This window comes from Saccopteryx bilineata, chromosome 1 (genome assembly GCF_036850765.1).
Source record: "Saccopteryx bilineata isolate mSacBil1 chromosome 1, mSacBil1_pri_phased_curated, whole genome shotgun sequence".
Lineage (NCBI taxonomy): Eukaryota > Metazoa > Chordata > Mammalia > Chiroptera > Emballonuridae > Saccopteryx > Saccopteryx bilineata.
The window spans coordinates 353,975,414-353,989,745 of NC_089490.1; the positions used below are offsets into that span (position 1 = coordinate 353,975,414).

Here is a 14,332-nt window from a genome sequence, read left to right on the forward strand (position 1 = left end):
TGGGTCCCCGCCTCCGTCACGTGGGCTCCTGACCCGACCGCTGCCGGTCCGTTCGCTGGTTGTCGGTCAGTTGGTCGGTGGGTCAGTGGACTGCAACTCGGCTCATGTTCGGAGGTGGGAGGGACACGGGAGCGGCCTTCACACCTGAGCCACCCGGAGAGGAGCCCCATACCCACCCAGGTCAGTGGGCTCTCCCCAAACCCCTAGGCCCGCTGCGCGGTCCAGTCTGAGAGCTCTCCTCAGGGGCATTGCCTGGGACTCGGAGAGCCCCTAGATCCTATAACCACTGGGGAGTACAGGTCAGTGACAGTACAGGTCCCAGACACGAGGACGGGAACCCTTTCCCCTTCCCTGGCTGGAAGACTGGGAGGAGAGTATAACTTATAGATTTGCTCTGTATCTTCACCCAATTTTTCTCGGGATCTACTGACAGTCTGCGCCCCTATAGATGCTAGAATATCCCTGGAAGTACACTGGGCTGTCGATCACTTCAGTTCTGTGTGGTATGTCAGAGCTCTGCTCTGTGAGCTGGAGCAGTAGTGTAATCTAGAGAGACCAAGGTGATTGGGAAGTTTGAGGTCTGTTTGCCCAAGTAAATCTCTGTTCGACAGAGCGTGTGTCCAGACGCAATGCCTTGGCTGAGGCCAACTCTATACTTACTATAGCATAATTGCAAAAACGCAACATGCTTTTGAAACTCTCAGGGAACTGTCTCCAAGCAGACTGCAGAAAGGGGGTGAATCCTTTTTTTATTATTGATTTTTAAGAGAGAGGAAGGGGGGGGGGAGAAAGAAAGAGAAATACCGACCTGCCGCTTCATCCAGGCATGCATTCATTGGTTGCCTCTTGCATGTGCTGTGAACAGGGAATTGAACTGGCAACCTTGGTGCGTGAGGGCAATGCACTTAACCAATTTAGGTACCAGCCAGTGCTGAGGTCGTCTATTTGAAAGTCGGCTCCTCTCCCTCATGACATCCCGACCCCAGATCCCACAGTTTTTTCTCAGATAAAAATAAAATTGTATTTCTAAAGACCAGAACTTTCAAAGTTTGGGTAGGATTGAAATAGTCATTCTAGCTAAGTGTTTAATCCCCTGCCCACACCCACCTCAAAAATCCAGAATATTGTATTTTTGCATTTACAGCAGCTGGGTATTTGGTATAGATCTATCTTCCTTTCTAATTTTGGTCTACTTCTGTCTTTCTCTTCTTTCTCTTTCCTCTCCCACTTCCTTAATTGATTATAATACAAATCTGAAGTGTTTCAAAATGTCATGTTGCATTTTGTGAAGTTAAATGCCCAACTACAAAACGGTGGTTGGCTGAAAACATAATTAATTCATTTTATGTCTTTGATTATTAATTATATATGGAAAACTTGCCTGACTGATGGTGGTACAGTGAATGGAGCATCGACCTGGGATACTGAGGTCCCAGGTTCAAAACCCCAAGGCTGCCAACTTGAGCATGTGCTCATCCGGTTTGAGCATGGGTTCATCTGACTTGAGCATGGGCTCATCTGGTTTGAGCAAGGGCTCATCCAGTTTGAGCATGGGTTGCCAGCTTGAATGTGGGATCATGGACATAATCCCATGGTCTCTGGCTTGAGCCCAAGGTCACTGGCTTGAGCAAGGAGTCACTGGCTGGCCTAAGCCCCCCAGTCAAGGCACATATGAGAAGCTATCAATGAACAACAAAAGTGCCACAACTTCTCACCTCTCTCCTTTCCTGTCTTTGTCTCTGTCTCTCTCTCTCAAAAAATAAAAATAAAAAAATAAAAATCTATCTATCTATGTATGGAAAACATATAATGTTATTTGTGTTATTTGATTTAGAGAGATTGTGTGTTTCTCTTTTGGGCGTAAGAGAGGCAGCCCATTTGTATTCTGCTTAAATTCATGTTTAAATGATTTTGAAATAGGTGATAATTTAACACATTATTATTATTACTTTGAGATTTGATGGTGTGCCGGTTACCTGCTTATTGCTACTGGGGAGACAGACAGTATCATGGTCTCTTCTATAATGGGGCAGCTACAGCAGGTGTTCCAACTTTAAGACTAAGCAGAATGAGATAGATGCCAAGAGATGTGGGAATTCCTGTCTTTCATCTGAGCTGAGAAAATCTGGGTTAATTTAAGAAGAGGGTGACATATATGTAATGGACCTCAAAGAATATCTCTTGAGTTTCTCCAGGCAAGTGGTGGGTATGTGTGCCCTGGGCTGTGAGAGATGTGTAGCAGGCAAGCACCAGCTTGCCCTGACAAATGGCATGTTGTCTGGCTGGACCCCTATGGTGAGTGGTAGATAATAGAATTGACAAGGATGCAAAACATGGTCCCAGCAGGCGATGAAGGCCAGGTGCAGAAGTCTGGGCTTTGTCTGAAAGCATGGAAGCCAAAAATAGGTGTGAAGCAGGGGAAAGATGGATATTTCTGTGGCCTTAAGAAGCCTAAACCCTCCCAACTTTCAAACCCCTAGTCTGATGTGGAGTAAAATCCAGTAAATATTGCAGGATAAATACAGGGGGTCCTCGGGTCACAACATAGTTCCATTCCTACGACAACGATGTAACCCATATTTTAGTGTAAGTCGAAACACACACCCTAGCCCAGGGGTAGTCAATCTATTTATATCTATCTCCCACTTTTGTATCTCTGTTAGTAGTAAAATTTTCTAACCGTCCACTGGTTCCACAGTAATGGTGATTTATAAAGTAGGGAAGTAACTTTACTTTATAAAATTTATAAAGCAGAGTTACAGCAAGTTAAAGCATATAATAATAACTACTTACCAAGTACTTTATGTAGAATTTTTGCTGTTTGGCAGAATAAATCTTTATAAAACAACTTACTATAGTTAAATCTATCTTTTTATTTATACTTTGTTTGCTCCGCTACTGCCCACCGTGAAAGCTGGAACGCCCACTAGTGGGTGTTAGGGACCAGGTTGACTAACTACCACTGCCCTGGCCTGACACAAATGGCATACTTGCACTTTTAACAATCCAAAATGGTATAAGTTAGCATAATGGGAGACGCCAACTCCCTCACTCATATGCCGCATTACTGTGTATTCTGCCACGCACAACCAAACTATTAATATGATAGTTCGCCCACACAGTCTATAAGTAGGACGCTAATGGCATAAGTTGAAACACTCAAGTCTCAATTTTTTAAAGTTTTTAAGGAAGTGTTGTAAACTTGAAACATCCTAACCTGAGGACACCCTGTAGTCAGGTAACACTTTAGATCAGTGCTTCTCAACTTTAACAAACTTAAGAATCATCTGGGGATCTTGTTCAAAGGCAGCTGCTGATCATTAAATGGTCAAGGGTGAGACCAGACATTCTGCATTTCTAACCTGTTCCTGGGTTGTGTGATCCCTTCACTATCTATAAGAAGGAGTTAGAGCAATAATTTGCCAACTTGGCTATGCCTCAGAATCGCCTGCAAAGCTTTTAAATTACTAAATTCAGATTAAGTAGGTTTGGGATGTTTCCCCAAGTCATTCTGGTGAAGGCTGTCATGGACCCTCGGCAGTGTTGTGGGACGCAGTGACCAGAGGGCAAGGACACTGGGGTGGAGAGCCCAACTAGGACCCTGGAATGTCACTCAGGATAGATGTAATGAGGCCTTATATCGGATCTGAGAGGGTTGGACACTGAAGCAGGAAAGACTCTAGAAAGACATAATCTATAGGACAGGGCTAGGGAGTGGACCAGGTTGGTCTTTTGACTGACAGCACAGGTTAAGTAAGGAAGATAGAATGATTCTGAGAGAATCCAGCTTTGGAAGAGAAATGTCTTGAATTTAGGACTAAGGTATAACATTTTGGGCAATGAAGTTATTTCTTACCTGGCCATCAGAAATTTTTTCCTGAAATACAAATTTATTCATGACACCCCTGCTTAAAATCCTTTGCTGGATTCCCTATTGCAAAATACGAGAAGGAAGAGTTAAAATGAACACACTTAACGTGGAATTTAAGTATTTATTAAGCTCCCAGACTGTGCACCTCCATTCAAGAGGTGACACTCAGGAAAAAGAAATAGAAGATGTGACACTGTCACCACTTGGTGGGCACAACTAAGCTGAAACTTTGGCAGCTAGTATGTGTTTCCCTGAGTCACTGTTTTCCCTGCTTCCTCCTTCTTCAGAGCAGTTCCACTTTATGTTTCCCGGCATCATTCTTTGGTTTCAGCACTGATGGCCCCTCTTTGTGTCAGTTTTCATGGGCTCCACAGGTAGTCTCAGAAAGGTGGGTGTGTCCTTCGTAGATTCTGAAAGGCAGGTCTTCTTCGACCTTGTGGATTGTCAGGTGGTCCATTCTTATCTCTCATGCACCAGGTAAAGAATCTTCTGGGAGGTGCTGTCCTAGAGCATCTGTTTAGCCTGAGACTCAGATTGCCCCAAGGACTTTTGAGTTCCTGGCAGCTGCTAACTCTCAGCTTTGTCTTCAGGAAATTTATGATATCTGTTTAGTGCTTCTAGATATTTCTTACTTGGGTGCCCCTTGGTAATTCTTTTATTTATTTATTTATTTATTTATTTATTTATTTACAGGGACAGAGAGAGGTACAGATAGGAACAGACAGACAGGAATGGAGAGAGATGAGAAGCATCAATCATCAGTTTTTCGTTGCGACACCTTAGTTGTTCATTGATTGCTTTCTCATATGTGCCTTGACTGTGGGCCTTCAGCAGACTGAGGAACCCCTTGCTGGAGCCAGCGACCTTGGGTCCAAGCTGGTGAGCTTTGCTCAAACCAGATGAGCCCGCACTCAAGCTAGCGACCTTGGGGTCTCGAATCTGGATCTTCCGCATCTCAGTCCGATGCTCTATCCACTGTGCTACCGCCTGGTCAGGCCTTTGGTAATTCTTACTTTCACTTCTCTCTCTGTCACACAGTTATGCACACTGACAATCAACTGAGCATTTATTGTGCCCGAAGCTTTTTTTTAAATTATTTTATTTTATTTATTCATTTTAGAGAGGAGAGAGAGAGGGAGAGAGAGAGAGAGGAGAGAGAGGAGAGAGAGAAGGGGGGGAGGAGCTGGAAGCATCAACTCCCATATGTGCCTTGACCAGGCAAGCCCAGAGTTTCGAATCGGCAACCTCAGCATTTCCAGGTCAACGCTTTATCCACTGCGCCACCACAGGTCAGGCGTGCCTGAAGCTTTAATCACCATGTTCTCTGTGTTATAGTAATCTTGACCTCTGTAACACATCTGTAGAGAGAAAGTAGACACAGTTGGCATAGGATTGCCTCTGTGAAAGGATCAAGTGCAACGTACTTGTAGGCATTCAAGACTCTGTGGAGGCTGGCAATAATTTAGTTCACCAGCTGCATCTCCACTGCTTCCCAAACTGAGTAGGTCAACAATTCCTATCCTTTGTGACTCTGACTTGGCATACACTATTTCCTCTTTCTGGAAGGCCCTTTGGTCTCTGCGAGATGAATGAACTCTTATTAATCCTTCAGGATGCAGATCAAACTCTGGAAACACCTCTCCATTCCCCACCCCCAAGTCATGTTTACTCTTCTCTCTAATACAGGGGTAGTCAACCTTTTTATACCTACCGCCCACTTTTGTATCTCTAACCGCCCACTGGTTCCACAGTAATGGTGATTTATAAAGTAGGGAAGTAACTTTACTTTATAAAATTTATAAAGCAGAGTTACAGCAAGTTAAAGCATATAATAATAATTACTTACCAAGTACTTTATGTAGGATTTTCACTAAGTTTGGCAGAATAAATCTTTATAAAAGAGAACTTACTATGGTTAAATCTATCTTTTTATTTATACTTTGGTTGCTCTACTACTGCCCACCATGAAAGCTGGAACGTCCACTAGTGGGTGATAGGGACCAGGTTGACTACCACTGCTCTAATATATATGTATAGCATTGAATACAGGTCTCTGTTGTGGTACTCAGGCACTTGATTTGCATATCTCTGTCTACACACCCTCATACTCTGAGCTGCTACCTGGCTGCATCAGCCCTTGTGTGTGGCCTACACGTGGCAGAAGTTCAGGAAGAGTGTGGCAGATAAGAGCCTTGAGCTAGCTGGTTTTGCTTTTTGCCTCAGTAAAAGGAGGAAAGGGACAGGTTATTTTGTGTAGGAGATGAGGAAGGAACAAGAGCAGTACCTGAAAGACTGAGACAAGCCCAACAGGGTTTGGCCCATATGGCTGGAGTCATGAGGTGGGGTGGGGAGGGACACGGGGAGAGGGAGGCTGTAGTCTTAGCCTGCAGAGAAATCACAGAAGGCCTTGAAAGTTGAATTAAAGAATTTAAATTTTATCCCCACGACATGACATCAAAGGTCTTTGAATGTGAGAAAGACATGGTGAACGCTGTGCTTGGAGAATGATTCAGGGTTGGGAAGGGCAGATTAGAGAGAGAGAGGAACTTCTGTGCAAGGCAATGTTGGACCAACCCATTGAAGTAGATGAGGACCTAAATCAAGGCCATGGCAGTGGGGATGGAGACGAGGAAACAGAAATGAGTAAGTTTGCCAAGAAATCCTGCAGGATTTGGTGACTGATTGGATTTGAGGGAGGGAGAAAAGAGTCAGATTGGACACTGACGTTTTGTGCTAGTTTTCTGGGAGAAGAATGAGGCAATTGTTAGCAGCATGAGAGCATGGAGGAGCATGGAAGGGGGAAGGAAAATGTGGGTCAAATAAGTTTGCAAATATGATGTATATGTTTGCTTGCTTATAGTTTGCATTGGGTGTGGGGGACAGGCTGTAAGCAGGCAGGGTCCTTATAGCCTGAGGCTTAGTTTTAAGACTAAGTCTTTCCCACCCTTTTGATACTAAGATCTTCTCAACACTAAGCTTTTCCCACACTCTTGACTGTTGCATGATGTGGGGTGGTGCACTCTTATGAGGAATCCCATTTATGCCTCAGATAAGTGGCTTTTTATCAGAGACTTTCTTATTTGTATACTGGCTTAAAGGCTTTAATTTCTACACTATAAAATAAGGGAGACCGGGGCAATCTCTCTCTCTCTCTCTCTCTCTCTCTCTCTCTCTCTCTCTCTTTCTCTCGGTTCCTGCTATTAGCATTGCATAGGAGACGCAGCCAAGATGGCAGAGTGCTGAAGGAGAAGCCAGTTTGTGCAGAGAGAAGGAGATGGGGAACAGAGGTGAATAAGGCTGGTGAGGTAGAAACCTTTGATTCTAGGAATACTCTGATAAGTCAGTGGCTTTGGGAGCCCTGAATGGAAAGGGAAGTGTTTTTCCACTGTGTATTTCTCGCCCGCTGGGTGCAAGCTAGTATTAAAGGTAATGGCCCACCAGTTCTTGACTCTGTTTTTTCATTATTGTCTGTCTGAATCAAATGCAAACCTGCATGGGCCCGGCAGCTGTGATGGTGGCTGTGGCTACTGGCCATGCAGAAAATGATGGTGGTTGATTCCCTTTGGAATCAGGAAGGAGCCATGGGTATTAGTATTTTTATGCAGAGAATGGTGAAGCCCAAAAGAAGACTCGGCAGCTGGAGGCAGAACCCAGGGCTCCTGGTCCTCTGGCCTGGGGCTCTTTCTTTTGGAGCACAGTGGATTTGGTCAGAGAGGAGTTGCCAGAAGGTCCAGATGGAGATTCCATTAGGCAATGAAAAATGGGAAAAAGATCAGGTTTGGGGTGAATTCAGCCTGCAGGACAGCTAAGGCAGGATTCTTACAGGTCAAGGACTCAGAGGCGAAGTGTCTGCTGGCAGCCAATGCCTACAGGGGTGTGAAGGCTGAGTCCTTTCTGTCCTGTGACCTCGTTGTATGTTGGCTGAGGGTGGGATGTTAATGCATGTGGGTGGGAAGTGGGGAGAGCTTTTATGATATCTGCACTCATTCTTGTTAGTCCTAGTGCAGGTGCCTGTCTGTGTATTAAATGGTTTTTCTGGGACTGCAACCACCAACCTGTCAGTTCTATGGAAAGATGTATTCAGGATCCAAACACCTTTTTTTATTTCTAGACAAACTTTAGGGACACATCCAGACATTCATGGGAAGTTGCCTGTGTTGTGTTGGAGTGGGGGTCATGGCGGGTGGCTGCCAATCTGGGGAAGGCAACCAACCCTGAGAACCTCCTCCAAGCGGGCCCTGTGTCTAGGGCCAATACCAGGGATCCAGATGGCTGAGGAGGGTTAAAGCTGTTGGAAGAGAGAGGACCTTATCTAGAATCTATGCTGCTGCCCAGAGACTGAATGGCCTAAGGCTAGATTTCCTCCTCTCCTTACCCTTCCTTTCCTCGCCTCTCTGCCCAGCCAGGCTCCTTACCCTCCAGCCTCCAAGGACGGGCCCTGCCTTTGCCATGGCACAGTGCTCACCTCGGTTTGATAGGGCAGAGCTGGATTAATGCACGTAAAACAGACACATGGTAATTGCCAAATAAGAAGGAAAACAAAGAATGCTGGGATTTGATGTTGAGGGAAAACTTCTCGAGGCTCTTGGCCCTTTTCACCTATGTAACTGGGTCTGGCAAGTTTCTTCTTCACCTTGTTTTGAGTTTTTATTTTTATTTTGGCTCTTTTTTATTTTTCCGAAGTGAGAAGCTGGGGGAGGCAGACAGACTCCTGCATGTGCTCAACTGGGATCCACCGGCATGCCCACCAGGGGCTGTTGCTCTGCCCATCTGGGGTGTTGCTCCGCTGCAACCAGAACCATTCTAGCACCTGAAGTGGAGGCTTTGCAGCCATCCTCAGCACCTGGGCCAACTGAGCTCCAGTGGAACCTTGGCTGTGGAGGGGAAGAGAGAGAGAGAGGAAGGAGAGGAGGAAGGGTGGAGAAGCAGATGGGTGCTTGTCCTCTGTGCCCTGGCTGGGAATTGAACCTGGGACTTCCACATACTGAGCCGATGCTCTACTGCTGAGCCAACTGGCCAGGGCTCTTTTTTTTTTTTTTTTTTTTTTTAACCGAGACCAGAATGTATGCATGAGCCCGCTCACCCATAGTAAAGTATCGGGAATAGCCATAGAGTGCCGATTTGAGATTGGGGTTGTCCGTGTCCCAGGAAGAACTTATGCAAAGGTGAGTGGTGGAGGGCCTACTAACAAATCTCCAAGAAGAGATTGTTAACACAGATGAAGATGGGGAACTGATCCCACTCTGGCCTCTCTCCCCAGCCTACAGCAGCTGTGATGTTCCTGAGTGGCTCTGATTTGGACACACAGGCACACGTTATTTTATTGAGCTTTGCTTTATTGTGCTTCACAGATGTTGTGTTTTTGAAGCCAGACCATTCACCAGTATTAAGCTTACAACTGGCTTTATTGTGATACTCACTTTATTGCAGTAGCCTGGAAGCAGACCTGCCCACATCTGTTTCTTTCTTGAGGACCGGCATAGAGGAGGAGGGGATCCTGATCTCAGGGCTGCTGTGCCTGCTTAGAGAATGCCAGGGCTTGCTGGCCGCTGGGAGTGTGTTTTGGTAGCATAGTCAGAACTCCTGCCCTGACTCCCGGGTAAAGACATAAATCTACAATGATTTGTGAGCATGGATGGAATGCACCAGTCAGATGGAGCTGGGCCTCTCCGCTGGGCAGGGACCACTCTGGCCTGGAGAACCACTCCTCTGACTGTACTGGAGTATCCCAAGAGGTCTTAGCAAACTTCTCCCACCTACTTCTGGCAGAAAGGCCCAGAGAGCCTGGCAAGGAGGAACTCCTTGGGTTGAGAGAGAGAGAGAGAAAGAGAGAGAGAGGGAAAGTTATGTGGGAGGCAGGAGGTCTATTGTAGGGAGTAAGCCATAGCTCATTCTAGGAAGACTGAAAATGGGTTACCTTTATTCTCTTCATTCGTAGCAACTCTTTCCTCTTCAGGGGCAAATTTCCTCCCCACAACACAGGACCTCATTTTCCCTGAATCAAAGAGGTGTTCACTTGAATAGCTCTCCATGGTGGACTGCTTCGTGGAGACCAGAAGAGGTGTAGACAGGCACCTCAGAGGGAGGGATGGAGTGGAACTTCGGCTTTAAGGGATTCTACAAAGGCCTTGCCTCATAAATAGTGCCATTCCCAGTTTATAGGAGGGAAACAGGTGTCAGAGAAGTAAAATGATTTTTTTATTTTTTTATTTTTCTGAAGTTGGGAATGGGGAGGCAGTCAGACAGACTCCCGCATGCACCTGACCGGGATCCACCCGGCATGCCCACCAGGGGACATCGCTCTGTTGCAACCAGACCCATTCTAGCACCTGAGGCAGAGGCCATGGAGCCATCCTCAGCACCCGGGCCAACTTTGCTTCAATGGAGCCTTGGCTGCAGGAGGGGAAGAGAGAGACAGAGAGGAAGGAGAGGGGGAGGGGTGGAGAAGCAGATGGGTGCTTCTCCTGTGTGCCCTGGCCGGGAATCGAACCTGGGACTCCTGCACATCAGGCTGATGCTCTACCACTGAGCCATCCAGCCAGGGCTGTAAAATGATTTTTTAAGGTCCCAGAATATTAGACTTAATTTATTACCCAATTAGGGACACTTTTGAGAGTGAAAGGACGTGGACATATGCTGAATTGGATGGGATCCTGGGATGACAGGAATGTCCCAGGCACACCGGGATGTGTGTTATCAAACTCCAAATTCAATAAGGCACCAGGATAGGTAAGGGTGGGAGGGATCGTGGAGAATGGATTGCAATAGGGGGAGGGGAGAAGTTAGAATTTGAATTTGGTTGGGAAAGACAGATTCTTCTAATTCACTAATTTATTAAAGCAAAGAAATAGTTCTTGCCTCTGACATCTGACCTTGACTAGATGTCATGAAGCAGTTTTATTGCATAAGCTCTTCCTGCGACCAGCCAAGACATCTGGTTCTTCGATGCAAGGCTGCTCACCTGGTAACAATAACCAGCCTATGCGTCCATCTAGGTTTTTGCTGTGCTGGCTCACTGGAACTGCACACTGCCTCAGGCTGGGGTTATTGTCCTGCTTCTGCAGTTGAGGAAACTGACTCCTCCTTCCCCCTCTCCCTGGTCCCCCATCCAGCATGGCAGGCAGCAGGTGTTCTCTGCCATGAGGACTTGGTTTCCCTAATCTCTCAGGACCCTGGGAGCTCTAGAGTGTGGACTTTGAATCTTACAGGCCTCCTTTTTTTTTTTTTTTGTATTTTTTCTGAAGTGAGAAGTGGAGAGGCAGAGAGACAGACTCCCGTATGCGCCCGACATGCCGACTAGGGGGCGATGCTCTGCCCAGCTGGGGCATTGCTCTGCTGCGGCCAGAGCCATTAGTGCCTGAGGCGGAGGCCATAGAGCTGTCCTCAGGTTCTAAGTGCCCGGGCCAACTTTGCTGCAATGGAGCCTTGGCTGCGGGAGGGGAAGAGAGAGATAAAGAGAAAGAAAAGGGGTGGAGGGTAGAGAAGCAGATGGATGCTTCTCAGTGTGCCATGACTGGGAATCGAACCTGGGACTTCTATACACTGGGCTGACGCTCTACCACTGAGCCAACTGGCCAGGGCCAGGCCTCCATTTAAATCCCAGTTCTACACAGACTTGCTGTTGCTACTTTAAGCAAGTCTTCACCTCTCTGATCTTTAAGTTCCTCATCTGTTCAATGAGAACAGGCCTATTTTATTGTAAAGATTAAGTGAGATGATGCACAGAAAATGTTGGCTTCAGTGCTCAGCATATCGTAAGTGGTCAATAAATGGTATTGTTATTGTTACCATCCTCTTCTCAGGAAGCCTAGGTAACATGCTTTGTCAAGAGGAATGATTTATAGCATCCAGATATGAGATTGCACTGTAATTCAGGGGGATGTAGTATTCTTTGGGCTTCCAGGTGTGACAAGAGGACAGCCATGATGGAGGTGTGCAGCAAGTCTAAGAGGCAGAAGTATGTGCAGGGTGGGGGACAGCCTGGTTCCAGCTGGCTGGTCAGCAAAGTTCAGGACAAGGGCAGCAAACAGAGCTCAGAGCCCCAACCAACCTGATGAGACGTGGCAGGGGTAAGTGCAAAGTCCTGCCTTTAGGCTCTGAAATCATCTGTGTGAGTATCCTACTGACCATACGGAAAACCCACGTGAACTGTTTAAGCCTGGCTGCATTACTAGAAGTCCTGGGTTTAGCCCTTGCTAGGGGATGACCCCTCTTTTCCTGCACTGCCCAAGACTGGCCACTTCTGGACGTAGTATCTGGGACAGCACATTTTGAGAGCAGGTAGAGGAGGGACCTTACATGCTGTAAAACTATAGTCCCTGGTCTGTGAGCTTTGGTAGGACCTGGGGTTGGACAGGAAGACAACAGGCTGTGAATGCAATGTTCAGGAGGGTGGAGGAGCTACCGTGTTCTATGTTGCTCAGAGGGCAGGGCTGAGGGTCCAGGGTGGTGATGGTAAAGGGAATTAAAGAAGAGGTAGCTTTCAGTAAGAAATTCCAAATAACTCAAGCTTATCTCTAGGGTCGGGCAGCTGTCAGAGCATGTATTGGAGTCCACCTGAAGAGGGTGTGTCCAGGCAGTATTGACTAGAGAGGAGTTTGTGAAATAACGGGGGAGGCACCGTTTGCTGAATAGTTACAGGTCTAACTGAAAGTGCTGTGGGCTTTGGGGGGATAATTGGTGGCTTCTAAGCAGTGATGACTTGGCAGCTGCTGTAGGGAGGGGTGAGGTGGGGGCTGAGGAAGGGCAGCCTTAAAGCTGTGCAGAAACTTCTCCGTGTCAACTCACAGGCTGAATGAAGTCCCACGCAGTAATGGGGTCGGGAGAGAGGGAAGGCTCTGAGGAAATGCCTTTGTAGGCTGAAGCTGAAGCTATGATCCCAAAGAAGTGATTGTGTCATGTGTGTTCTCTGCTGATACCCACCTTGTCCCAAGCACCTGACTGGGGCATGAAGTCTCGTATAGACTCATGGGCCACCTCTTGAAGATTGTGAGAACACAGCATCCTGGCACACAAAGAACTAAGGCCCGTATAGTCCAGGGCACCAGACTCACAGCATCCAAGACACTGGGAATTCTGACTGTCCGCAGTCTGGGCCAAAGAGCAAGCTTGCCGCCCCGAGGGGAGGTGGGGACGGGCTGTGGGCAGCAGGGTTTATTCGCAGAGGCTGAGGTTTTGGGTGGGGTGCATGGAGGGAGGATGAAGAGTGCTGTGGTTAAGCAATGTGGATGTCTGATGGGCACGCTAACCTGGCATGGGTGGCAGGAAAGGAGCCTGGTAAGGCAGTGGGAAGGGAAGCCATGGAAGCCCCAAAGTCAGAACTGGCCCACTGGATCTTGGGAAATACCCACCCTTTTAGGAGCAGATGTAGAGCATAATTCTCAAGTACTCCAGGGTCAGTCGATTTGTGACTGCTTTTATTATTTCAGTCACCAAGTGATTTTTGACTATTCTCTCTGCTAAATACTGTGATGGTGGGAACATGAGATGAATGAAACATGTCCTCTGCCTGGAGAAAATTTAAGGAAAGTACCTCTTACTCAAAATAGGCAGTAATAACTGCAGAGAAAATGCAGTGACCATTCTCAGAAAGGAGAGGTCGGGGCACCCGGCTTGCTGAGAGGTGGTATTTGCTACATATATTGAAGGAAAGATAGGGACCAGCGGCATCCTTTCTATGGGGATGAAGGGTGTTTCTAGCAGCGAGAGCAGCAATGCACAAAGAGAGGCCTAGGGATGGTAAATTATGGGGCCTAGAGGAAATAGCCAGTGGTTTGGTTTGGCTGGAACTGAGGAGTAAGTGAGGTTAAATGGGGAGCCAGGGATTGAAGTTATTATCCGTTAAGTACCCACCATGCATCAAGCATTGAGCGCAGAGTCATCTGTGCTCACTTCCTACAGGAGCCTTTCAAGGCTTTACCTGAAAAGGGAACAGACTTAGGATAAGTGACTTCCCCATGGTTCCTTATTTGGAGATTGGCTGAAAGAAGATTTTTGCACAGTGTCCCAGGTTCTTTCCACCCTTCCTTGCCACCACGTGAGAGTTCAGATTATTTAGTTTTCAGTTTTATGTGAAGATCAGCTCTTCATGTTGAGACAGGATGATGGTCTGTGTGCATGTGTCAGATGGTATTAACCTTTGAGAAACATTTGGTGGGCCTGGCCAGACTGTTATGATGCAGACCCAGCCCTGATAAATATATGTATATGCACACATACGCATATTTAGGAAGTGAATCTGGAGCACAGTAGGAAGTTGTATTGGTGTTTATGGCGTCGTAGAAACTGTTCCTCCCTGAGTACTATAGGCAGTTGCTGATTTCCTGGCTGAATTCCTCTATTTTCTCTCCCACTCAAGAAAGTATATTAGAATGGGACAAGATAATCTGGAATCGTCTCTAATTTATACAAAAAGATTCTTGGCTTTAGCTACTTTATCATACATAACAAGTTATAACTGAT

At 46.7% G+C, this 14,332-nt stretch overlaps 1 protein-coding gene and 1 non-coding gene across 8 annotated transcripts in view; one reads left to right on the forward strand and one right to left on the reverse strand.

Annotated features, from left to right (window-relative positions):
- The window catches only part of PPFIBP2 (PPFIA binding protein 2), a 159,105-nt gene continuing 144,773 nt past the window's right edge, over positions 1-14,332 (forward strand). For 3 of the 7 annotated variants that reach the window (XM_066250860.1, XM_066250865.1, XM_066250864.1), the window contains exon 1: positions 4-180. In XM_066250860.1, coding sequence (XP_066106957.1) covers positions 105-180 — 76 coding nt within the window. In that variant the 5' untranslated portion in view covers positions 4-104. Of the gene's footprint in view, positions 181-14,332 lie in introns of all 7 variants that reach the window. The other 4 variants (XM_066250859.1, XM_066250862.1, XM_066250866.1 and 1 more) reach the window with 4 other exon arrangements.
- TRNAI-GAU (transfer RNA isoleucine (anticodon GAU)) lies at positions 10,341-10,416 on the reverse strand. Its single transcript has one exon. It is a non-coding gene; the product is annotated as a tRNA-Ile (tRNA).